The 27,760-nt window shown below is 42.6% G+C and overlaps 1 protein-coding gene across 1 annotated transcript in view; it reads left to right on the forward strand.

Annotated features, from left to right (window-relative positions):
- Window positions 1-27,098, forward strand: part of ENY2 (ENY2 transcription and export complex 2 subunit) — a 32,481-nt gene extending 5,383 nt beyond the window's left edge. Inside the window, exons 2-5 of the mRNA XM_077493223.1 lie at window positions 1,420-1,495; window positions 7,566-7,636; window positions 16,126-16,200; window positions 26,889-27,098. Coding sequence (XP_077349349.1) covers window positions 1,428-1,495; window positions 7,566-7,636; window positions 16,126-16,200; window positions 26,889-26,965 — 291 coding nt within the window. The 5' untranslated portion in view covers window positions 1,420-1,427 and the 3' untranslated portion in view covers window positions 26,966-27,098. The remainder of the gene's footprint in view (window positions 1-1,419; window positions 1,496-7,565; window positions 7,637-16,125; window positions 16,201-26,888) is intronic.
- Window positions 27,099-27,760: the final 662 nt, after the last annotated feature.

Here is a 27,760-nt window from a genome sequence, read left to right on the forward strand (position 1 = left end):
ATCCGATCCGTGAGTTTTTTGACCCATTGCACCCCTAATATTTTCCATCCTGGCAAAGCCATTTCAAGGTTTAAAGCGACCTTACATCCATTGAGAATCCTTAGTGATGAAACCGTCTCATGCAATATTATAACTGAATGAGACCGTTGTCACAAAATGATCAAATAAAAACTATAAATTATGTTTAGATAAAATTTTCGCTTTTAAAGTAAAAATGAGACGATTGGACAGCCTCTGAGATATAGGGCTCCTCCCCTCCGGGACAGGGAAACGCATTCACCCAAATGGTTAAAAGGAGGTCCTCCAGGCCTTCCCCTTCAGTTTCCACAAGAACTGCCAGAAGGCTCTGAAAGACATAACACACTGGCATAACATTAGTATATCCCCTTTGCACCAGCTATAAGACTCTGGGTGGGAAACCAGGCTGTCCTGGAAGACTTCTAGAAAAAGCGTTACCGGTAAGTCTAACTACATGTGTTTTTTTTTTTTTTTTTTTTTTTTTTTTTTCAACCTAACGGGCTTAAAGAAAACAAGTGAGGAGGTTGGTGTACTAACTATGTGTTGTTAGTTCAGTGATCTCCCCGCTAAGATATTTTATTCTAACAGGGGCACTACCCCCCACCAGGATCAGCTGCTGGTTTTCCAGCATGTCCATTAGACAGAAGCCATACAGGTTACTGAACACACTGGCTGAATTTTGTCTGCTTTTTGTTGAACTGGCTGATATTCAGCCAGTGTGTGCCAACCTTAAGGACAGTTTTTTGGCTGGGTTCACACTATCTTCACATGCGGCTGACTGCAAGGGTCTAGTGTGTCCCTGTTATCTGTTTCAAGGATGAATCGGGGCCAAATTTTTGCCTAAATTCAGTCCTGAAATCAAGCCAAAGACGCGCACAGGACCTCTGTGCAATCTGCTCCACTGCCACCAGAGGTGTATGAACCGGCTCCATAGAGAGCCGGTCACAATCTCCTGTCATGTGAATTTGATGCAGAGAAACTTGTATCCAGTTTTCACTAGTGTGAACCCGGCCTTAAGATTCATTAGCATACAATGTACAATCCAAGCCTTGATCTTAAAATTGGTCCTTCCCTGATTACAGCTGCACCCCCATTTCCTGTATGGATGTCGTACAGACAGGATGCAGGGAACAGCTTCCCATTGGGGCCACAGACTGAAATACTAACCCCTCGCCGACTTCTTGGTGTGTTTTAATACATACTGGTTTGCACTGAAGTCATCAGTTTCCTACCCTTCTCCAGAAGTGAGATATCTATTGGGCAGGGTAACAATTTCTCTATAACAATTTCACTGGTCTTTCCTGTTTTTCCTGTTATATAAATTTTATTTTACATTTTGTTTCTTCAGCATGTAACTTTTAGTTTGGCAGTTACTAATAACATTTTATTTTTTCTTACAAGCCTGCACCATGAACAAAGATGCTCAGATAAGAGCGGCTATTAACCAGAAGCTGATTGAAACAGGGGAGAGAGAGCGGTAAGTAATAAGAAGCTAATATTTTTTTTTATTTTTTATCTGACCTTTTTCCAGACAATTCATATTTCAAGTGATTACAAATGATAATTTTCTTAAAATAATAAACATGTTATTGTTACCTGTTTTGTGCAATAGTTTTGCACAAAGCTGCCTCGTACCCCACCTCCCCACTACTGCCCCCATAGCACTGGCTTGCTTCCAGTCTCGAGCCCCACTCTGTGTGCCCACAAGACACACAGAGGGCGGCTCGGCCCCGCTCCTTTCTCACTGATTGGAATTTTTACAGCAGCAGGTGCCAATAGCTCACGCTGCTGTATCTGAGCCAGTAAGGAGGGAGAGAGCTGCTGCTTTTGTGCACATTGCTAGATCAGGCTCAAGCATGCACATGGGAGTCACTGTTCACGGCACAGGGCTTGGAAGGAACAGCACAGTGCCCATTCCTTCAGAGTGCATGTGCCAGTGATCTCACTGGCTGCATATAATGTAAATATCTCCTAAACGGTAAACATTTAAGAGAAATTTACGCTAACTATAGGTAAAAGTCAGAGATCAAAGTTTACTTCCTCTTTAAGGTAAAAAGTCTTCGGACTTTAGAACCACGTTCAGTATATATGGGCTCTCTCTAAAGAGTCTTTGCCACTGAGAGTTCTCATTTTGGACCTCCAGCCAGATTTATGAGACTTTCAAGTTTTAGTCATGCTGCACTCTACATGTAATAAAGCATTTTATTTAACCTTGTCAATAAAAATAGCACTCCAGTAGGGTCCTAAAGCAGAAAGAAAGACAAATCTAAGAATTAAGTGCAGTAATCAATCACAGCTGATTGATCGCACCTTACCAATGTCAGACCAGTACAAGATGGGTGGTTTGCACTTGTTTTATACTCTGTTTTGTGAAATAAGTATCCAGGTATGTTTTTGGGCTCATGCACATGGACGAACAATACTCAGCATTTTAAAGAGGAGCTCCAGTCCCCCCATAAAAATTAAGTAATCAATTAACCTGTACAAGTAAGGGTACTTACCTGTCCAGGGATCCATTGATGTCCTCACACGAGCTGATTCTTTAGTCAGCTTCAGGCGCTGGCAACTTAGGTGATGGAAACCGTCAGTTTAGTCTCCTACTGCGCATCCGCGAGCCGAGCTGCGCTTTTTGAATGATCCTTCTGTCTTCTGGGACTTGTGATGGTACCCAAATTTGGCGATGGAGGGGGGATGCAAGCAGAACTTCACCTTTTGAGTGAAGTTCTGCTTTAACATCCGTCATTTATTAGGGTCTGAATGCAGCAGTATTGTGTTCTGTGAGCCTGTGCACACTGTGCACAAATGGAAAAATCTGAGGGTGAGCATATTTTATGTACGATATCGCAGATTGCAGAAGCTGCATTGCCGATTAGACTACTAATGTGCACGTCGGACATGAAGGAGTCAGCCACGTGCTTGGTGGCAAATGGGCAGAATAACATTGGCAATCATGAACTCACACAATGTTGATATCAGCAGTGGCGGTACATTTGCACTGTAGGATTGCAGCATTACCACAATTGTTTCTATGTGTACAACATAAAATATAGTCGCCCTCTGATTCAGATTTTTCCAGTGTGCATGAAACATTTATTGCAATAACAAAAAATCTTGAGATGTTTCCCTTTGAGCGTCTTCAATCATACTTAAAGTGGTTGTAAACTTACGTATAAGTGATTAGCCTCAGGTCATACCGAGATGCAACAAATCCTCCTACATTAGTTATACCCATTTATCTGCACTATTCTCTCCTCTACAGCTGTTCAATGTTCAGAATTTATAACGCTTGTCTGAGCTGTCAGAAAAAAAGTAATTGGAAAGCTGAAGTTACACTCTGCAGAACTCATTGGAGGGAAGGGACACACCCTGTCACCATTTTTCTCTTGGCGTCAGGAAAACTTGTCAGAAGTGACTCATGCAGATAGTAGAGGAATAAAGCAACAGGCCGAAATTATACTTGGTGCTCTTGAGACAATTACACACTATAGAGCAGTGTTTCTCAACTCCAGTCCTCAAGGTTCTCCAACAGGTCATGTTTTCAGGATTTCCCTCAGATGAAATGGTTGTGGTAACTACTAAGGCAGTGAAACTGACCAAATCACCTGTGCAAAATAATAGCAAGCCTGAAAACGTGACCTGTTGGGGCACCTTGAGGACTGGAGTTGAGAAATACTGCTATAGAGGAATGTGCTTTGTTCATATTTCATGTCTGAGGTTTCGTTTTAAATATAATATAATAATAGTCTCACTTGTAACAGGTCCAGAGGTGTGGAAAAGTAAAAAAAAAACGAAATTGGGGTCCCGATTTACTTGTCCCTCATGACAATCCACTTGTCCTGATAAAAAAAAATGTGATTATGGAAATGCAAAGGTTTGTGGCAAAAGACGAAGCATCATATTAGATTTTTTTGAGCATAAATGATTGATTTTCTAAATCGAAAACAGTTTTAAAAAATCGACCGCACATGGGAGTGTCAAAATGTACCACCAAATCGAGTAATTGATGAAAAATATATACGGTTTATTCTCAATCCATAAAATTATAATCTGGCAAAATGAATGATGTGATGGCGCTATCGCATGCATGTTCAACAGATCTTTGGAAATCCGACAGTTTTTTTTTAAATTTCCGGACAGTTTTATAACTGTGTATGGCAAGCATAAACCCTGCATTGGCTCCTGCTGCTGTCAATCATTGGCAGTAAGGAGGGGAGGGGGCTTGGGAGCGAGCATGCACAAGTGCCCCCAGTGGCTTGCTCTGGGGGCATTCGAGAGGGGGAAAAGAGCTAGGAACGCTGGTGGGGGACCCAAGAAGGGGAGGATCGTGGCTGCTCTGTGCAAAACAATTCATAAGTATGCCCTGTTTATTATTTTATTTAAAAAAAAAAAGACCTTTTAATATACCTCTCCCTACCCTGTGTGACTGTGCTGTGTACCCGAGTAGTCAGACATAAAACAAAGTTTGTTTCTCTAAAGCCCCTTTCACACTGTGTCGACGGTAAAACGGTGGTATTCGGCCGCTAGCGGGGTGGTTTTAAACCCCCCCCCCCCCCAGCGACTGAGAAAGGGTTAAAACCACCACAAAACGCTGCTGCAGCAGCGCTTTGCTGGCAGTATAGCCATGCTGCCCCATGGATTTCAATTGAGTGTATACACCGGTCCTTCACTGTTCCAAGGATGCTGCTAGCCGGACTTTTTTTTTTTACCGTCCTGCTAGTGTACTGCGCCCTCGAGGGCTTTCACACTGGGGACACAGCAGCGGCTATTTCGGTCGGTTTGCAGGCGCTATTTTTAGCGCAATAGTGACTGCAAAACGACCCAGTGTGAAAGGGGTCTTAATGTAAAGAATGGTCACCCTGTAAATATCTGAAATTTTTTGTTTGTGTATATTTTGTTTTTATCTGTGTTGGACATATTTTTGCCCTGATTTTTATTTTATTTTTATTGATCATAAAATAAGGTCTGTACTAAGCATAGAAGTTCAGTGTCAATCACAGGGGAAGATGTGGTGCTCCTTGTTTACTGTACATACATAACATACCATCTTATAGGTGTCTGGAAAACTTAACGCTAAATGGAAAAGCGTCATAGCGACTCTCCTTATTCTGGATTTCTAATTGGTATTTTTTTAGTTATGTGAAATATGTGCTCTGTTTTATCTTAATGTGCATCAGCCCGAATAATAACAAATTCTGAGACATTATAACAACAATTTGTAATAATTCCCACAGCCTGAATCTGAAACCTAAAATAAAGTTATTCTTCTGGTAAGACCCTGGTATTAGTGGAAAGGTTATGCAGGTTCACAAAAGGGTGTGTGTGTGTGACTCTGTACAAGTGCTGTGAGTAGTGTGACACCTTCGTTTTTTTGTGTTCAGGTATGTGGTTTTGTTTATTCTTTGTAAACTTTTGGCTTGAAAATGATTACAATGTGCAGCATACCATACAGCTACATGTGCTGCCAAACCTTTATTAATAAACCGGGACGTTCCATGCAAGCTTCGCACAGCCAAAACAAGAGGGGAGCCAAAATGGTTACATATAATAACAGAGAGAAGCTCTCCTTGCTTTTGGGGGAAGAGGTTTGGGTTACATAATTTGACAGGAAGTCTCAATAAAACTACTACAGCGCTCCACAGTTCCGTGGTATTTTATTGAGAAGTACAAGCCGACAGCCGCTAAGGATGTCGGAGCTTGTAGTCCATTCATGCACACAGAGCTGTGTCTGAATGACGTGCCTATGTGGGCAGGGACCTGCTGTTTTCAAACAGTGACAGCCAGTACAGGGAACTTTTACCTGTACTGCTGTCACGGGGGGCAGCATTAAGTGACGACTGCAGCACTGGAAACATGTTACACCCTAAAATCGGGTGAACTTATCCTTTAATTTGACTGGCTCTAAACTCCTCTAAAAGCCTTTGTGTGCATGGACATATAGGCTTTTATTGAGGTGCATTCAGGGGCTAGACAAAACAATTGCATAAGCCCCAAAATGTCAGTTTAGGACTCGCCCAAAATGGGAAGTTCTGCTCTTCTTCCTCCTCCTCCTTTACATTTGTCACTTTTTTGGGGGAGGGACGGGAGCAGGCACCTGATTTTGACAGGTCCCCGTCCAATCACTTCAGTTAGGCAGGGGAGTTGTAAGCCAGCTGTGAAGCTGCAAGGTTTCCCTTAGTGAAGATGCAGGCATCCAAAGCCAACTAGATTCCTGGACAGGTAAGTGTCCTTTATATAAAAAGTTTAAAAAGTTAGCAGCTACAGTATTTGTAGCTGTTGACTTTTTTTTAATGTTTGGGGGGGAGAGACTAGAGCTCCGCTTTAAAATAAAGTAATATGTCTGAGCAAAACAAAAGGAGAAATGATGCTGTGCACCTCTGATGTACATGTACAGTCCCCCATGTATAATGCTTCAAGTGCAAAAATACCTTGTAATCTTTGTAGGCATCCAATGAGCTCCTATCTTTTTGCTTACTGGCAATGCTGCCTCTGCTGTACAGAAATCCCAAGCAGTATTGTCAGCCTGGGCTGATTTCTCTTCTCCTGGACTGCAGAGTTTTGCCTATATCTACCTCTCTGTGTCCCTTTTTGCATACAGTATATACGCCAATATATTCCCTAGCAAATATTGCTGCTGCCTTGAGTCCTAAGAGCCAGCCTGAAAACCATGTGTAGGGAAAGAACTCTTGGAGATGTAGATCAGGGGGGGAGAATTGACCGATGTGACCCTGCTGATCACTTATCCACAGCAGATTCCCCCTCCAAGAAATGTACAAGCCCGGGGATGACTGATTCATACAAACAACAAATGCATAAAAGTGCAGCCACAAGGGTTGAGTTTACTGAAACTGGAGAGTGCAAAATCTGGTGCAGCTCTGTATAGAAACCAATCGGATTCCAGTTTTTTGGGGTGTTTTTTTGTCGACGTTTAATCAAACATGCTAATTGGCTCCCATGAACAGCTGTTACAGATTTTGCACAGTTTCAGTAAATTCTCCCCCGTGGCTGCACTTTTATGCCTTTTTTTTTTTTTTTTTTATTTTTTTTGTGTGAACACAAGGTTGTTGAGCTATGACCATAAAAGAAGTGGCTAAAAGACCATATGTTGTTATCATGCCATTGTACCACATTTTACAAACTACGTTGCAGATGAACCATTATATGGGTATAAAAACCAAGAGCTGTGCGAGGAAGGGTCCCCTCTGTTTTGCTAAATGGAAGGTTTACACACAAGCCGGGGAATTGCAGTTTGGCAACAATGTTTCCATTGGCATTATCTTTCCACTCAGTGTGGGATTATCCACCATTGGTGTCAGTGGGTCCAGTTTACACAGACAAGAAAACCGAGGAGAGCAAAGGTAGAGTTGGATTGTCACAACAATAGTGCACGGGTTACAGGTGACAAGACTTAGCCGTCATCCACATTTATACGTGTACTTGCTGGTGGTCATTGTATGAGGTTAAAATAAGTTGACAGACTGTTGGTGATGTCTGTATGTTTAACGCACATTTTTATAGGACATTTAGGATTTTCTCTGCTTTTCTTTCAGCCTTAAAGACCTGTTGAGAGCAAAACTAATTGAATGTGGATGGAGAGACCAGCTGAAGGCGCACTGCAAAGGTATGGAGTGTTTTTCTGAGGCTTAATCTCAATGTATGCTTGTATGTTTCACTCCCAATTGTTATTCCTGAAAAAGGGGGCGGCTCATCCCCTCAAAACACATTGTCTGGATTTTATCAGATACTTTTTTTTTTTCTCAAGCTGTATATCAGTTTCTCTTTATTTTAATCTTAAAATCTGAGTGGTTCATTGACTACAGGAGGCAGCAGCAAATGACCACAAATAGTTCATTCCATACCATTCTTTATCTCAGATTTACTTCCACAAAGGAGAAATGTCTTTTGTTTACATATAAACTGTGCCATAGCCTCACGCGATGGCCCCCCTAAACATCTTGTCCTTAAATGTTAAAGGACTCAACTCACCACAAAAACGGGTCAAGGCATTTCGCACTTTTCTTACCTTGAAGGCAGGCGTAGTGGCCCTTCAGGAAACCCATTTCTCTACACACGCTACTCCCAAATTCTTTCACTCTAAATACCCCCAAGTCTTTACAGCCTCTGCAGACACAAAACACAGAGGGGTCCTTCTTGCCTTTCATCACACCCTCCTATTCACCCCAAGAACCGAAATTAAAGACCCTGAGGGTCGATACCTTATACTCACAGATCTACTTCAGGACACGGCTGTTACAATAGTTTCTTATTACGCTCCTAACACGAATCCCAACCCTTTTTTCTCCCACCTTCTCCAGGTCATCCGAACTCACCAAGTAGGAGCCCTATTCATGTGCGGTGACTCCAACCAAGTACTTTACCCTCACCTGGATAGGTCACCTTACTCCCCAGAGCAACTTGCTCCTTCTATGAAACTTCGTAAACAATTCCAAAAAGCAGCACTGGTAGACACCTGGAGAGAATGTAACCCCCTTAAGAAAAACTATACCTTCTATTCTAATCCCCATAAGTCTTTCTCTAGAATAGACCATATCTTTATACCCGTAACTTCTGCTCCCACTCTCCTCCACTCACGCATTTACCCCATCACTTGGTCAGACCACTGCGCTACAATCACGGCTGTTTCCTCCATTATCCCTCCTCCCGTTAGCAGAGAATGGAGCATGAACGAAACTCTCCTTTCCAATCCATCATATTGTTTAGATATCCAAGTTGCCCTCACGGAATACCTCACCCATAACACCACCCCAGGTATCTCCCCCACTCTCCTCTGGGAAGCTCACAAACCGGTTATTAGGGGCACGTGTATCTCTGTCGCCTCACATCTCCAGAAGATCAGGCAAGAGCGATCCTGCCAATTAGAGGCCACTCTCCACCGACACTATCTCTCTTTCCAATCTGACCCTACCATTTCTAATAGGTTGCCGTTTGAGAAATCAAAACTAGAGCTGGACCTACTTTTAACTGAAGAGGCCGACAAACAGATCCGTAGATCCTTTCATACTGCCTACATCAAAGCTAACAAACCTGATACCTTTTTAGCGATGCGTTTGAGGAACCCCGAGAAATCATATAAGCCCATCAGACTTCGATTACCACAGAGAGGTCCCACTAGTAACCCTGCTAAAATTCTTACTGTGTTTAGCACTCAATTGTCGAAGCTATACACAGCCAAAACATCTTTCTCTACCTCTCAAGCTGATGCCCTGTTTCATCCCCTACAACTACCCCAGCTATCCCCTACAAATCTCGACATAATGGAAGCCCCCATCACTTTGACTGAGGTACTGGCGGCCATCAAGTCTCTCAAACCCCATAAGCGCCCTGGACCCGACGGCCTTCCTGCAGCCTACTACAAAAAATTCTCCGACACATTGGCCCCAATTCTTACAAAATCCTTTAATTCTATCCTTCAGGGTCAGTCTCTGGGCAGGGACTCATTGACAGCTATCATTACCATGATCCCCAAACCCAATTCCGACCACTCAATTTGGTCCAACTTTAGGCCCATCTCTTTGCTCAATGTGGACGTCAAGATCCTCGCCAAGGTCTTGGCTCTACGCCTGAACCCGCTTATAGGTAGATTGATACATAAAGACCAAGTGGGATTCATCCCCCAGAGGCAAGCTAGTGACAATATCCGTCGTGTGATTCTCATCCAGCATATAGCAAAATCAAGAAATATCCCAATGCATTTGCTTTCGCTTGACATACGCAAAGCATTCGACACAGTATCCTGGCAATACCTTCACTATATTTTACAACGTTGGGGTTTCGGCCCTCATTTTCTAAGTTGGATAAATGCTTTGTATGCCTATCCCCAAGCCTACGTTAGATATGCCGGCTCACGCTCATCGCCCTTTCCCATTCAAAGGGGGACGAGACAGGGATGCCCCCTCTCCCCCATCCTATTCGCGTTAGCAATAGAACCTCTGGCGGCTCTTATTAGAGCACATCCCGACATACGTGGTCTCGAGCTAGCCTCAACATCACATAAGTTATGCTTGTTTGCCGACGACGCTCTACTTTTCGTCACGACCCCTCACATTACTTTACCAAACCTCTGTAAACTTTTAGATAGCTTTGCTGCTATATCAGGCCTAGAAGTCAATCAAACTAAGTCCAAGGCCCTCAATGTGTCCCTGCCAACAGCTGACCTTAAACAGCTACAAAGTAATTTCCCTTTCTTATGGTCCACATCATCCATCCCTTACCTAGGCATCCAATTGACGAACGACCCGTCCTCCCTCTACCGTACAAATTACCTTCCCTTACTCAAGAGATTTACGAACATCATGGCTTCGTGGCAGCCGCTTTGTGTCTCGTGGCTGGGTAGAATTACAGCGGTCAAGATGTCTCTTCTACCTAAATTACTCTATCTGTATAGAGTTCTCCCTATCACGGTTCCCCCATACTTTCATCGTATCATGCAAAATAAAACACTTAAATATATTTGGGAACCGACCAGACCGAGAATTGCTAGATCGGTTCTCTTCCGCCACAAGACACAGGGCGGCCTAGGGGTGCCCAATTTTTTACTGTATTATAGAGTTGCTCAGGTGGCTCAACTAGCTCTTTACCATGCTAAGTCGGAAATCCCCCTGTGGGTTAGCCTTGAAGCTGTAGATGTCCACCCCATTGCCATTTCTAACCTACTCTGGTTGCCCCATTCCAAGAGGGGCTCCCTTACAAACCCAGTTACTACGCACTCCCTGAAAATTTGGGACGCCACTCGCAAATCCTCCGCACTCATTTCTTCGCACACCCCACTATTATCTATTTTTGGCAACCCGCTCTTCCCCCCGGCTCTCACTGAACCAGGCCTTTTTACAACCTGGTTCGGAGCAGGCATGACCAGAGTCCTAGACCTCTTGAGGGGCGGAGTGCCAAAAACTTTCCACGAACTCCAAGAACAGTATCACCTCCCCCGTGCGGAATACTTCCGTTACCTTCAGGTATTACATTTCTTACAATCCCTTCCTAAGCCCAGTCCGACCCAACACCACATATCACTCTTTGAAAAAATATGCGACTCAGACCCACATGCCCCAGGTATCATTTCGCAACTATACTCCTACCTTAATCTCCCCCCCCCCGTCCCTCCCACCATACGCAACAAGATGGTCGACTGATCTGTCTAAAGACCTAGACATTGACACCTGGAGCGAGATTTGGACTAATACCAAGAACGCATCTCAAAATGTTGTCGCCTCTGAGGCCAATTTTAAAGTATTGGTGCGTTGGTACCTAGTTCCAGCTAGAATCGCCAAATACGTTTCAGGATACTCAGCATTATGCTTTAGGGGCTGTAACTCTGTTGGCACCCACCTGCACATTTGGTGGACGTGCCTGGTAGCCCAGCAACTCTGGGTAGCGGTGTTCCACATGGCATCCACTTTATTTAAACTCACTTTACAGCCAGACCCTGTCTTCGCTTTACTTAATAAATCACTCGAATGTTGCACTCGCAATCAACTGAAACTTTTTCTCCAGCTTACCACTGCAGCGAAACAAACCATAGCGCACGTCTGGAAATCCCCAACTTTACCCCTGGCTGCCGTTAAAAATAGGGTAACACAGGCCATGATTCACAGTAGGACTGAAGCCAAACTCTTAGACCGTCTCCCCAAACACAATAAAATCTGGCAACCATGGGCCGATCACTTTTTGCCCGTGGATGTCCATTTGGATACATCAGACTACTGATATAGCATGTTCAATACTACTCGAAACTTTTTTTCTTTATGAGCCCCTGTGCCCGGGCGCGCCGGCCGGCCCTACTCCTCCTGCCTCTCTCCACTTCCCCATCCCTGTTCCTCCTTGTCTCTTTTTCACACCTCTTTCCTTCCTTCCCCGACCTCTGTTATGTCCCCCTCACTGAAAATTGTCTATCATGCAAGCTGACGATCCCTATCCGGGATTGACCCACAAACTTAGGAAGGTTCATTACCTCGTCCTTGAGTGTCTATTACCTTATATTCTTCCAGTTCTCACATCTGTTGTGCATTTTTGAATGCATCATTTCATGCCCACTCTGCTTTACTGTTTGGGTCTTGACACCCGTTGTATATACAAAGTACTTGATACATTGTCACAAAAAGTTATGTAATCCTGCACACCAACTATTGATCCACGCTGTGTAACTGTTATGATGCATGTTAATAAAAATATGTTTCAAGAAACTGTGCCATAGCAAAAACTGTGCTACCAGAATGCTGCAAAACACGTGTTTTCTGACATTGTCCTGTACTGGATAGTTTACCTGTCTGAATATAATGGCCCCTTTTGTATCACTTGACCCCCCCCCCCCCTTTTAGATTTGTAAGCTCTAATTAATTTGTAGTGCCCTCTGTTTCCTTATGTATTGAATTATATTGTAACTGTACTATCTGCCTACGTGTTGTAAAGTACTGTGCAAACTGTTGGCACATTATAAATCCTGTATAATAATAAACCTGCTGATGCTTGGTTCGGATAAGGAAACCGGTAATCCAGGGGCTAAAATAAGCACACTATTTTTGGTTGCAGTCAAAGAACAAGGTTTCTTTTTTGTTTAAAGATTGCATTGATATTTGGACTAAGAATGAAATTTGTCTGATTAACTAATTACCTGCGTTGTCTGTAACCTTTTGTGCGTGCTTCTGCGGTGTGTTTTTCCAAGTACTGATCTTAATATACTGTAACTAGCCAAGCAGGAAGATTCCTAGATGTTGTCAAGTGATTTTCTTTCCTGGAACACATGGTTGCAGGAAAGAGAATCACATCATCTGTGTCTGGCCTTAGCCACTTGCTGATAGCAGGGGGTGGCAGCTGTGTGTGTGTGTGTGTGTGTGTGTGTGTGTGTGTGTGTGTGTGTGTGTGTGTGTGTGTGTGTGTGTGTGTATGTATGTATGTATGTATGTATGTATATATATATATATATATATATATATATATATATATATATATATATATATATATATATATATATATATATATATATATATTATACATATACATATACGCCCCTCTGTTTAAACCAGGTACACACAGGGCAAATGTTGAGAGACAACAGGCCGTTCAAAAAAAACAGCTCAGCGGTGGAGATTGCTGAACTAGCCTTGCATGGTTAGTACAGCAGCTCTGACCGGAGCTGACAGCTTTTCTTTTGTTCAACTTGTGAGGTTGAAAAAAAAAAAAGAAAAAAAAATAGTGTGTACCTGGCTTTAGCCAATGAGTCCATGCATGTATAGGCTTTTAGAGGCAGGGGCAGATTTCTGAACACATCAAAATCTTGTTAAGGAGAGGAGCTTTGAAGCAGAATAGATGACTGACGCGTTTAAATGCATCTAACCTTGCCTAAGTGCTGAGTGCATTTAACAGTTGAGCATTTTTCATTTCAGTGACAAGTATAAATTAATATTTTGGCCAATGAAATACCCAAGCAATTCATGTGCCAAAATGCATTTTCAAAAACGCAGCTTAAGCGTAGTTTTGAAGCGTTTTTTTTTTCCTCCTGCTAGAAAAACTCTACAAAGCACCAGTGTGCATGAAGCCTTAAAAGATTGAAAAAAAAAATTAACCCACATGCACATACCCATATGCAAATGTGTGCTCTGGTGCACACATGTATATGTAAGTGATGACTGCACCACATATATTAAAGGATAAGTTCACCTTTTAGAAGCATGTTATGCCCATATTAAGGGTGTAACATGCTCCTAGTGACCTGCCGCCAGCGCTTTGACAGCAGACGGGGGATCTTCTCCCCATACCCACTGTCATAATTTTAAAGCGGTGCCGTCATGTGGAGATCCTCACACAGCTGGGTCTTTCATTCACCCTGATCATGGGCTTTTAAAGGCTGCAATGTAAAAAAAAAAAAAAAAAAAAAAAAAATGCCCATTTATTTATATTTATTTTTTTTACCTCAGAAAGATGATCATTTATGATTTTTTACAAAAGGTGAATTTAGCCACTGCAAACATCAAAGTGAGAGCAGTAGTTCTAGGGCCATCATTTACAGTTAGCTCTAAACTGATAACCTGTAAAGGCTTTTGAAGTGTCACTTGTGGACAGTTTTGGGTACCGTAGTCTTTTGCCATTTCACGACAAAAGACTAGGCTTAATATGTTTGGTATATTATTTATTAAATGGGTAGTACATTGTGTTTCTGCACATTTGATAAACAGTTGTCCAATTATCATGACATAATAAATTGTAACTGTAACCATTTTTTCCTACAGGTCCTTGGCTTTCAGAAATTCTCTAATTGTTTGATGGTTTTAAGTGATTTTCTATAAAACAAATGCAAACAAAAAAAAATGCAGAACAAAATCGAGTCAAGATGAGTACAGCACAACCTTTCACAGGAAGCTTTGCATTTCATAAATGAATACAAAGCTCCCTCTGAGACAAATATCAAGAAATTGTCCAGCCGCCTCAGTCAATCAGAGAAAGCTTTATATTAATTTATAGAATCAAAAGTTCCCTATGAATGGCAGAGCAGTGCTCAGTCGGACTCAATTTTGTTGTGGAAGTTCCTGTCCCAGTGCCGAAGACAGTGCTGTATTATGTATTTAGCTGAGGCTTTATACCGGGGTTTTGCAATTAGTGGACCTCCAGCTGTTGCAAAACTGCAAGTCCCATCATGCCTTTGGGTGTCATGCTTGTGGCCATCAGTCTTGCTATGCCTCATGGGTCTTGTAGTTCTGCAAAAGCTGGAGGTCCGCTAATTGCATATCCCTGTTTTGTACAGTATATGCAGTACACATAGCAGCTGCTTCTGTTAGTTAAGGTAACAGTTCATTTGGTCATAACAAACTTTTAAACTTCACTAAAAGCTGGAGATCTACTCTAAAGAGGCTGCAAAAACAGAAATCTGCCTGTTGATACTGCCCGAATTCAGTGAGCTCCTAACTTCCTTTAGTAAACTGATAATGCTGCCTCTTCTGCACTAAAATTCCTAGCAGAGTTATCCGCCCTGCCTGAGATCACCTCCCTTTATGACCATAACATATCAAGGAGATGATCTGTAGTTCAGTAGAAGAGAAGTCCAGCTGGGGAGAATTTAAGCAGAGCTGATAGCACTCTCTGTAGGGAGCTACAAATTTCTACACAGAAATCCCAAGCAGTGTTGTCAACTCCTCTGCTTAAATTCATCCCTGCTGGACTGGAACACCCCCACCTCTCTATATCAACATAACATATCAAGGAAGTATTCTGTAGTATAGCAGGGAAGAAATCAGTCAGGGATGATTAGATGGCTTGGGATTTCAGTGCAACAGAGGCCATATTACTTCAGAAGATCTGTCCCTGCAGGTATGCGGGGGATCAGATATAATGCCCTAGTAAGTCATTGTGGAATATAGCTATGGGATAATAAAACCTTATTTAATGGCGCTTGTTGCAGATGGCGGAGTCCCAGAATTCTAAAGGAAAAATCTCTCCATTGCACTAATTTGGGGTTTTCCGAACCAGAGTTAAATGGAATGTCAGAGTTCCTCCAGATGTTGCTAGGGGTTCCATTGAGCAATTTCTGCCTCTCATAAGTTTTCACTGATACCAATGATCTTTTTACCTATCTGTAAGGGGGTATTTCTTCCCAATGGTCACAAGTATAAATGGCATTCTTCCCACTGACCATCATACTAAAATATGTTTTTAGCAGGGGTTCCCTGAGAGCTAAAACTTTATTTCAAGGGTGTTGAAAAGGTTGAGAAAGGCCGGTATAAGTAGTTGATCTTTATTGCCTGTTTAACAACTTGCTGGCTGCCAAATGTACAAAAACATTCTTGGCTCATGTGGTTATAACAAGCTTATGGCTTCATTGGGACGATACCCTTCAGTTATTTACATTTAGGAAGTAGGTTGGATGGATGTTTTTGTATTTTTTTTTTTTTTTTCTACCTTCTCTTCTGGTAGCACTTGCAAGAAGTTTATAGATGTCTTCACACCCCTTGGCAGGTGCTGTAAAAGAGAGTTCTATCCAATCTAGTTGTGATTATCTGGTTAAAAGTCCTGATGTACGCTCTTCCCCCTGCTGTACTTGCTGTTTCCCGGAAATCAAATTGATGACTTCTTTAATAACAACATTTTTACCCTATCTTTTAGATGTAATTAATGAGAAAGGACTAGAACATGTCACAGTTGATGATCTGGTCGCAGAGATTACTCCCAAAGGCAGAGGTGAGTCTAATCATTAGCCTGTACACCCTCCTACAATTTGCATGTATAAAAAAACTGCTGAATTCTGCACACTCTAGGAGATGAGAAATATATTATTTTTATCCTACATCACGGGACACAGAGCCATAGTAATTACTATGTGGGTTATAGGCCACTTTCAGGTGATGGACACTGGCACGCCCTAAGGCTTGATTCACAGTTTTAGTGCTTTTTTCATATTTGCACTACAGTCCATGTAACATGGTTTTCTATGGAACACGTTCTGTAGTGCAAAAAGCACAAAAAATGTATAGGTGTGAATCCAGCCGAAGATCAAAAGTGCCCTCCCTATATAACCCCTCCCACTATTGGGAGTACCTCAGTTTTTTCGGCAGTGTCTACGGTGTTGGTCACGAGTAAAGATGTGCTGTGCTCAGCTCCACTGGAGCAATCCTTGCTGGGGTTAGCCATGCTCACTGGATCCATTCAAAGTGTCTTTTCGGGACAAATTGAATGGTACCCGGGCCTCATATCCGAAGAAACAAGGTTTTGCCTGTGAATGCTTCTCTCTCTTTTAAAAAAAAAAAAAGAGAGCTGGACCCTGGGATCCAGTACTTTTTGGTAGTAAGGCCATAAAGTTTTACTGGTGGGGTGCTGTTGCAGGTCCAGGATTGTGGCTTTCCTGAGGATCCCCAGCTCCTGAAGGTTTAACGTAACCCACCGTGAAGGGTGAAGATTGGGTCTGTTGGTTTACCACAGAAAACCCTGCAGCGGGAAAGGTAAGGGGAGTTATCTAAGAGATTTTTTTTCTTGAAGGTCTCCTTTAAAAATCATTAAATGTTGTCATGCCTATGTGTCACCACTGGGGGCTGTATTGAGCACTCACCACCTCATGCTGAGAAACATGCTGTGTCAGAGAGCTGTGATGCTTCTTCCTCCAGCCAAACAGCAGGACCTCTGGTATGCTGGGGGAGGGGGGGGGGGGTTCTCCTCACTGATCACCCCTCTGTGTTGACAGTCTTCCCCTTTTGCAGTGCTCACAAGGTTTTTTTGAAAGCTTAAAAAAAAAAAAAGCAGAGAAACGAGCTGCTCGGCATCTTGTAGCCCTCCCACGCCATGCTTTTGTCTTCCAGAAGGTCTGAGAGGACCTGTAGTCCATCGCTCGCACGGACCCTCATACCGAGGAACAAGGGGCAAGAGATCATGAAGCTTTCTCAAAAGATCAGGAAGAGGCTGATGACTCCTCTTCTGAAGATCCTAATATGGACTCACAAGAGAGACTGTTGGTACACATGTCACTAAATTGGTCCGCTCGACTTTTTTACTGCCTGTAACAGTCAATCGATGAGCCCACCTCTGGTTTGGGATCACTAAAGCCTCTCCAATCTGTTAATACCTTTCCTATCCATTCATGGCTAAAAAAAAGCTTGTGTATTCTGAGTGGGAGCACCCAGATAAAGTTTGTCCTCCAAAAAAGTTTTCTATACTTTATCCTATGGAGGAGGAATTCTATAAGAAATGGGGCATTCCAGCAATCGCTGCTGCTATATTCTCTGTAAACAAACCTGACTTGTCCTGTAGACAATGCGCAAATGTTGAAGGATCCAACAGATAAAAAGTTGGAAATTATTTTTAAGAACAGCATTGCTCTTGCAGGTTCAGCCAGTACTAGCGGCGATTGGAGTATCTCAGTCCATAAAGGACCAGTTTGTAGAGGTACTCAAAATTATTACTGAACAGCAGGCCCAGCAGATGGCTGACATATCAGAAGCACTGTGTTTGTTTCACAGTGCATGCTATGAAAGATTATATTATTCAAGTCTCATGACTTATGCTAGGACTGGTACAATGGTTGAAAAGTCATGGTTGAAAAATTGGTCAGCCGAAGCGCCATGTAAAAATCTCTTGGCCAGTTTCCCATTTCACGGTGAACGGTTGTTTGGAGACGATCTGGATAAGTATCTCCAAAGAATTTCTAATGGGAATAGTTCTCTTTTACCAGTAAAGAAGTTTAAACGTTTTTCCTTTACACATGAATCTTCTCCGGTGCCACGGGCATCTGCCTCCAGGCAGTCTTGACGGCCTCCACCGTCGGGTTCAAGAGGAAGACCTCAAGGGCAGTTCCAGGGCCAAAAGAGAACTTGAAGCAGAAAGCTGGCGAAGCAAAATACTAAAGCCTCTTTATGAAGGGGCGTCCCCGCTCGCTCGAGTAGGGGGAAGGCTTCTACACTTTTCAAAGATCTGGCAGGGACATTGTAAGGACAGATGGGTGGCTTCCTCAATTTCTATAGGTTACAAACTAGAATTCCAAGAATTCCCGTCTCCTCGTTTTTTAAAATCAAACATTCCCAGAGACCCAGGGAAAAGGAAGTCTTTCTGGCTCTGGATCATCTCTTGTCTCAGAAAGTGATATCAGAGGTTCCCATGAAAGAGCAGTGATCAAGGTTTTATTCAAACCTCTTCACGGTACCAAAACCAAAAGGGGAGGTAAGACCCATTTTAGATCTCAAGGATCTAAACCGGCACTTGAATATCCGTTCCTTTCGCATGGAGTCAATCCAATCAGTTGTCTCCATTCTACAAGGAGTAGATTTTTTGGCATCGATCGACATATAGGATGCCTATCTCCATGTGCTGATTTTCCCCGCTCATCAGAAATTTCTGCGCTTTGAGGTAGAAAATTGTCTGTATTTTTAGTTTGTGGCTCTGCCTTTCGGTATAGCCACTGCACCTTGAGTATTCACAAAGATCCTGGCCCCTCCTTTAGCCAGGTTAAGGGCTCAGGGTATAACAATTCTAGCCTACTTAGACGATCTGCTCTTAGATCAGTCAGTTACCTGTCTAAACCAAAGTTTGGTTTCAGCCATGAGTTACCTGGAATACCTAGGCTGGATTCTCAACCTAGAAAAATCCTCCTTAAAACCATCAAGGAGATTGCAGTACTTGGGGCTCGTCATAGATACAGTTCAAAAGAATGTATTCTTACCCCAGGGAAGGATCAGTTCCATAAAGGAACTGATTCGGCTTATCAAAACAAAGAAAACTCCTTCCATTCGGCTTTGCATGAAGCTGTTAGGAAAGATGGTGGCCTCCTTCAAGGCCGTTCCTTATGTACAGTTTCATTCAAGATTGCTGCAAAACAACATTCTGTGGACTTGGAACAAGAAGGTCCAGGCTTTGGAATTTCCAATACGCTTATCCCCTGAGGTGCGGCAGAGCCTCAATTGGTGGTACCCAGCAACCTTCAACAGGGGAAATCCTTTCTGCCAGTATCCTGGAAAGTGGTAACAACTGATGCCAGCCTTCTGGGCTGGGGAGCAGTCCTGGAAGAAGCATCTGTCCAGGGGAAGTGGTCCAAGTCAGAAAGGACCTTGCCCATCAATATTCTATAAATTTGGGCAGTACGTCTGGCCCTAGAGGCCTGGATGCTCAGACTACGGAATTGTCCTGTCAGGATTCAATCCAACAATGCCACGGCTGTGGCCTACATCAATATCCAAGGGGGCATGAGACGTTGAGCAGCCCAAAAAAAGAGGTGAATCATGTTCTATTTTGGGCAGAAAGCAACATTCCTTGCCTATCTGCAATTTTCATTCCAGGGATAGAAAATAGGCAGGCGGACTACTTGAGTCGCCAATAGTTTCTGGGAGAATGGTCCCTTCAACCCAACATCTTTCTGTAGATATGTTAAAGATGGGGTGTTCCGGACATGGATCTGTTCGCGTCCAGATTCAACAACAAGGTCGACAACTTTGTGTCAAGGACGAGGGATCCGCTGGCATGCAAAACGGACGCCTTGGTCTTTCCATGGGATCAGTTTTCACTAATCTATGTGTTTCCTCTGGTTCTGCTGCTTCCGCGCCTTCTTTGCAGGATCAAGCAGGCAGGGATGTAGGGGATTCTGGTGGCCCAGGAGATCTTGGTTTGCCAAGATCATAAATATGGCGGTAGGGGACCCTTGGACCCTGCCACTGTGGCCAGACCTTCTCGCGCAAGGTCCGGCGTTCCATCCTACCTTACAAACACTAAATTTAATGGTTTGGCTATTGAAACCCACATTCTAAAGGACCGTGGGCTGTCACCTTAAGTAGTGTCTACTTTGGTTAATGCTAGGAAGCCGGCCTCCAGAGTCATATACTATAGAGTTTGGAAGGCATATATCTCCTGGTGTGAATCCAGGGGTTGGCACCCCACAAAATGTGTCATAGGTAGGATCCTTGAATTCCTACAGATGGCATTGGAAATGAAGCCGGCGTTGAGTACTATCGAGGGCCAGGTCTCTGCCTTATCGGTATTGTTTCAACGGCCTCTTGCTTCTCACTCCCTGGTTCGTAACTTTATTTAGGGGGTATCGGGGATTAATCCTCAAGTCAGGACACCCCTGAATCCTTGGGATTTGAATTTAGTCCTGTCGGCTTTACAAAAACAGCCTTTTGAGCCTATACGGGATATTCGTTTGGTCCTCTTGATGAGGAAGATCATTTTTTTGTTTGCCATATCCTCTACCAGAAGAGTATCGGCGTTGGCTCTTTCTTGTAAAGAGCCATATTTGATTATTCGTAAGGATAAGGAGGTATTACGGCCTCATCCTAGATTCCTAACAAAGGTAGTGACAGGTTTTCATTTAAACCAGGATATTGTCCTACCTTTTTTCCCAGAACCTTGATCTATGAAAGAGAGGTCACTACATTCCTTTTGATGTAGTGAGAGCGGTCAAAGTCTATTTAAAGGTGACCGCTCAGATTTGCAAAACAGATGTTTTGTTTGTATTGCCAGAAAAATCTACTATTTCCAAATCTATTCATCAAGTGATTGTTCAAGCTTATGGTCTAAAGAGGAAAATTCCTCCTTTTTCATGTTAAAGCGCACTCCACCAGAGCTGTTAGTGCTTCTTGGGCAGTGAATCACTGGGCCTCCATGGCTCATATCTGCAAGACCGTAGCTTGGTCTTCAGTCCATACATTTACCAGATTCTATCAGATCGATGTAAAAGGTCATGAGGATATCGCCTTTGGGCACAGTGTGCTGCAGTATAAGTCCTCTAGTCCCTTGATGTCCTACCTTTTTTTTTTTTTTTTGTCTCCCTCCCTTCAGTTGCCATTGCTATGGGACATCCCACATAGCAACTACTATGGCTATGTGTCCCGTGATGTACGATAAGAAAAAAGGATTTTTACAACCGCTTACCTGCAAAGTCCTTTTCTTTTGAAGTACATCACGGGACACAGAGGTCCCTCCCTTCTTGATATACACGTGTATTGCTTGGCTACAAAACTGAGTTACTCCCAGTAGTGGGAGGGTTTATATAGGGAGGGCACTTTTTGTCTTGGGGCGTGCCAGTGTCCATCACCTGAAGGTGGCCTATAACCCACATACTAACTACTATAGCTCTGTGTCCTGTGAGGTACTGACAAAGAAAGGATTTTACAGGTAAGCTGTTATAAAAATCCTATTATCCGGCTTCAGAAATTAAAGCAACCCTCCACTAATCTGGTATATGGACGGATAAGTATCAGTCTGCACTTGCCTTTTGTGTAAACCAGTCAATTCATAGTCCAGTTGTGACAAAGATGCACAATAAAAAAACGCTCTACTTGGTATCATGAGTTGAGAAGATTCCCCTCTTTAAACTATTCACTGATAAAACTGTTTGTTAAAATTGTATAGGACTCCTTTTAAAAAGGTAGGCAGTGATACCAAAATCAAGTTTAGATTACACTGGTAGCAACATGACGGTGTGAAAAATGCCATACTAAATTCAAACCACTCTGGATGATGTCACTCTATTCCAGTGTCTGACACACAAAAATTCCTTGAGAATTTTTAGATTATCGAATCGGAAGTAATGCTGTGGAATTTTCACACAGCCACTAACCATTCATTTTTCCATCAGCTGATGCCTTAACACTGTATTGTACCATTCAGTAATGTAGAAAGATGAAAGTCCGGCAACAAGATACAATGTGACGTAAAATCAGTAGAACCTTTACGAGCGTTTAGTGTTTTTTTTCTGCCAGAAAGCTCTAGTCAGAAATGCAAACCAGAAGGATATTTTTCCTGTCTCTAAACGTTGAGCTCAAAATATACCTGTAATCACCCTAAAGTGCATGGACACATAGGATAACATTGAGTAGCTTCTACAGGCAGAACACAAAACTCCTGTAGAAGCAGCCATTTTTATGCCAGTGCACATGGACCCTAATATTCCAACAAGATAAAAAGGGGAATCCAGTACACAGCAAGGTTAGAAGACTTTCATCCTTCTACATTATTGGATGGCATGTGCAGCAGTAGTCCTAGCGCAGGCTATTTTCCTTAATCCTACTATATATTTTTATCGCGGTCATAGCATCACATCTTTTCAATTTCCAGTATTGTACCACTGCCTCTTCCTTCCTTTTTTTTTTTTTAATCCGTTTTGCCAGGAGCGTCCTCCCGTTTCAGTGGTTATACCGGGTTGATGCCTGCACCCACAAGCAGCAACCCAGCATCGTTCTTTTCAGCCGGTGATTCCCTGCACTGTAAGAACAATCCTAGCGCCAGTTCAGTCGCCTCATTGTTCTTACAGGTGCTTCTACGAGCGACCCGGAGAAGGAATCCACCGGCACCAGGAGTTAACCATAGATATTTCCAAGAAACAGATGGTCCCTGGTCATCTCTGACTCTGAGGCCCAGACGCGACGTTATGACACTCCCAGCCTGGCAGTTGTATATACAGTGGAACCTTGGCTTATGAGCATAATCCGATCCATTAGAATGCTTGTAATCCAAAGCACTTGCATTTTAAAGCGCGTTTCCCCAAAGAAGTCAATGGAAACTAAGATAATTTGTTCCACATTGACTTCTATTGCGTGCAAAAAAATACTCGTAGACCGATCAGATGCCCTCGGAAAGGCTCGGGGATGGAGTATTTCTGAACGGCTCCGAGTGTCACCGGCGCCCCCGCAACTCTGGCCAAATGCGGTACTGCACATCGCAGAGGCTTGAATCCTGCTCGCTTTGCAAGACAACACTCTCAAACCGAGTCAGGATTTTAAAATAAATAAATAGCCCGTATCGCAATACTCATTAACCACGTTACTCGCAATCCGAGTTTCCACTCTGCTGGAAACCTGAGATCATCCTGTTTTTGTTTTTTTGATCTCAGGCTTTCCAGCCTGGATGAGAGATGTGGAGTCTTATTGACCCCAGATCTCTCCATAATGAGGACCTGTCATGCTCTATTCCTACTGCAAGGGATGTTTACTTTCCTTGTAATAGGAATAAAAGTGGTAAATTAAATTTAAACGGAAAGTGTAAAAATAAACAGATGAAAATAGAATAAACATTAAAAAACTATTTTAAACGCCGTTCAGTCCGCGCGTGTGAGGTATCGCCGTGAATGTTAGAGCAAGAGCAACAATTCTATTCAAAGACCTCGTCTGTAACTCTAAACGGGTTACCTGTAAAAAAATAAAAAAATTGAAAGCGTTGCCTATGAAGATTTTTAAGTATTGAAGTTTGGAGCCATTCCACGAGTGTGCCCAATTTTCAAGCTTGACATGTTGAGTATCTATTTAAACAGCGTAACATCATCTTTCACATTATACAAAAAAAATAAAAATGGGCTAACCTTTAGTGTTGTGCTTGTTTGTTGTCTTTTTTTTTTTTTTTCACAAAACGGTTTTGTTTTCCCCCCCAAAAAATGCGTTTTGAAAAATTTCTGCGCAAATACCATGTGACACAAATAGTTGCAATGACCGCCATTTTATTCCATAGGGCAGGGAACCTCGGCCCTCCAGCTGTGGAGTTAAACTACAAAACCCATCATGCCTCTGCCTCTAGAAGTTATGCCTGTGATCGTCGGGGGCTTGCCAACCCTGACAGGGCCGAGGTTGCCTACCCCTGCCCTAGGGTCTCTGCTAAAAAAAGCATCTATAATGTTTTGGGGTTCTGAGTCATTTTCTAGCAAAACATTTTTTAAATGTACGAGCGAAGTGCCAGAGTTTGCCCGAATGGGAAGTGATTAATATGAGTTCTACAGCATTTTAACACACACTTTTAACTATTCGATATACATTTGATAACCCATGGCTAAACCTGAAGAAGCCAGAAACCATACAGAGGAATCTTCACAGCTTCGAGGTTTACAAAGATATTTTAATGCTGTACGCTGTCTTTGCTACTATTGGGCCCCTTTAATACGGGGCGGACTCCGCTTGCTTAGTAGGGGATCTGTTTTGTTTAGAGAAGGGACCTGTCCACTCATGTGGCACCTACCTGCAAAGAAGCCCACACCGCCCCTCGCTGGTGGCCGCCTCCATCTTTGCCTTTCTTCCTTGTGGGGTCGCAGCCTTCGGCTCTGTGACTGAGATTCATGCGTGCGGGAGCCATCAGTCACTGCACTTGCTAGTAATGAAACCTCTTGGAGGGCTGTTTCTTCACAGCGTATGCGCCAATGACAGCGGCGCACTACAAAGTAAATATCTCCTAAACAGCGCATGTTTAGGAGATATTTACGGTATCTATAGGTAAGCCTTATCATAGGCTTGCCTATAGGTACAAGTTGCTCAGACTGCAGCACAAAAAAGCGCAAGTTCATCCTAGGTGAAAGATTTTTAGGGCCCCTTTCACAATTTTCAGCAGATTTGTGACTTTTTTTTTTTTTTTTTCTAGCACATTACAAGGCTTTCTTTAATCACTTCAGCACCGGAAGGTTTTAACTTTTATTTTTTGAGCTAGAAACAAAACAAACAAAAAAGACCAATTAAAAATTGAAACTCAAAAATATTTTTTACATTCTGCCATAAAAAATATCCAATAAAAAAGCGAGGAAAAAAAACAACTAATTTCTTCATCAATTTAGGCCAATATGTATTCTGCTACATATTTTTGGTAAATAAATCCCAATAAGTGTACCTTGATTGGTTTGCGCAAAAGTTATAGCATCTACAAACTATGGGATATTACTTTTTTTTTTTTTTTTTTTCCTTTACTAGTAATGACGAATTATAGTGGGGCTGCGATATTGCGGCAGACACCTGACACTTTTTGGGGACCAGTGACACTAATACAGTGATCAGTGCTACAAAATATACACTGTCACTGCTGACACTGGGAGGGAAGGGGTTAACGGGCGATCAAAGGGTTAAATATGCTCCTAGGGAGTGCTTTCTAACTGTGTGGAGAATGCTTTGCCTGGGTGAAGACAGAGACAAGATCTCCATCTTACCCTCTCGCTGGGTAACCGCCGTTCTACCTCTCCTAAAAATGATCACTGTGTCCCCACAGATGTTGTGTCTACCGGACACGCTGATTGGTTCCTGCTGTGTCCAGTCCATTCGGGAGTGGGCCACACATGCGCCCCTGTCCCTGAACTGTCAAATCACGTACCACATCAAGTAACGTCGTGTGAGGGGAGAGCCGATCAGCGGCATTTCCTCACAGGGGAGATCTGTACAGATAATCAAGGCACTGATCATCAGTGCCCTGATTATCAGTACAGCCCCAGCAGTGACGCCAGTCTATGCCAGTCAGTGCTGCATATTGGTGCCGCCTCATCGGTGAAGGACAAAATGACTTATTTACAACATTTTCTAACGGAAACAAAGAATTTTTTTTTTTACATTTTTTTTTGTCTTTTTTTAGTTTGCAAAAAATAAACCCAATAGTGATTAAAAAACACCAAAAGAAAGCTCTATTTGTGTGAAAAAAATCCATTTGGGTACAGCATTGCATTACCACGCAATTATCATTCAAAATGTGACAGCGCTGAAATTTCGCCTGGGCAGGAAGGGGGTAAAAGTGCTCGGTATTCAAGTTAAGGAACATTTTCCTCCCTTTCCCATCAGAACCCATACCACCAGGGCTGTCTGGCTTTTTAGCATCAAGTGTTGCGAGGTCGCCACATGGTCCTCTTCTTGCGTGTTTTCCAAATTCTACCAGGTGGAAAATCAGGTCTCAGCTGATGTGAGCTTCCGTCATAAGGTGTTTCAAGCTGTAATCTGAGTATTCTGTTCGGGTTCTTTAAATCCTTGTTTTTCTTATGAGCTTGTTGGCCATTCCATATTGCTATGCCGTAGCTCACCCCTCAATTCTGTTGCTTGATGTCCCATGGTGTATGAATACCAGCCCTGTATCTTGTACGGTTATAATAGGACTTTTGACTTGCCTGTAAATAAGAGTACTGTACTAGACACTGTGTGATTGGATCACTTCTTATTGCTAGCTAAAAAAAATAAAAAATAAAAACTGAGCAGGTAGGGTTATATTAGTATTTGCCAATGTAGCAGTATGTAAACCTGGTCTGTGAATACCGGTCCTGTTTCCTGTACTGTAGTCCAAGATGAGGAATTTATAGGTAGGTCACATTTCCTATTTTTTTTTTTTTTATCTGTCCCAAAGTTTCCTACATGGAGATCCTGCCAGTAAAACAGTACTGTTGCATGCTGGCAGCACTACTCTATCTTGCAAGTAGCAGCAGCTTTGTCAGCTTGCCATGTGTGCTCCTTCAGTTAACTGTTGGGCTGCCTATTTGATGGCCCTGATAAACAGCCCAATGGCCAACTGAAGGAGTGCACATTGCAGGCTGCCAACACCTATTCTGCAATCAGATTGCTGTTTAAAATGATCTATTCAATGTTTCTGTATAGTAACAAATGTGCAAGCTTTATTGCTGAGATTTCCTCCGCTTCACAAATAATGACTAATGCTTGTTTTTCCTTTTCCAGCCTTGGTGCCTGACAGTGTGAAGAAGGAGCTTTTACAAAGGATAAGAGCGTTCCTAGCCCAGAATGCCAGTCTCTAGCCAGCCTTTGTGTTTTTACATGTGAATTATGTCTTTTGCACAGTTTTTTTTTTTTTTGTTTTTTTTCCATTACCATTTTTTTACATAATTTGTAGCATGTTTTGACAAAATAAAATCACACCAAATTCATAAACTTTTCTGTCTGTACTTCTTAAGATTGACACACAAAAACAGCACATGGATCTTGAGCCCCCATTCGCACTGAATACAGCTTTAAAACAATTTTTACAATTTATTTTCAACGTTTTTATTGGTAACAAGCAAGTTGTATACATAAACATCAGTTTAGCGTATAATGATATTTGAGAACGGAGTATGCTTTTGTACAGAAACTATATAGGAGTATGTCAGAAAAGTGTTAACTAATAACAATTAACATGAGCTCACTTAGGGTAATGGTTGCTTCAGTGGTTATTGACAAAAATGGGCTAGGACCCATACTACCGATGAGTGCAAAAGAGGGGCAGTACTCCATGATATCGGAGAGATCAAGTTAGCCAAACAGTATATAGCGTTCATATATGTTACCATAGGGTTTATTAAAAGCAGGGAGATAAGTGAGTGGGAGGAAAGATGAAAGAACTAAGAGTAAGGAGGGGAGAGGGAAGAGGGGGAGACAGGTCAGGCGGCACACGTGGAGCATCTTTTGGTCTATGTTCCGGAACATTAGGAAAATGATGGGGACTATGGCACCATTAAGTGCTTATGGAAGTCTTGTGGTAAGTAATGATCAATCCATGGCTGCCAGATTTTTAGGTGTTGGGGGATTTTATCGAGGATAGTGGCTTCAATTTT

Source organism: Lithobates pipiens, unplaced genomic scaffold (genome assembly GCF_037356315.1).
Source record: "Lithobates pipiens isolate NorthernLeopardFrog02 unplaced genomic scaffold, aLitPip1_a1.2 Scaffold_19, whole genome shotgun sequence".
Classification (NCBI taxonomy): domain Eukaryota; kingdom Metazoa; phylum Chordata; class Amphibia; order Anura; family Ranidae; genus Lithobates; species Lithobates pipiens.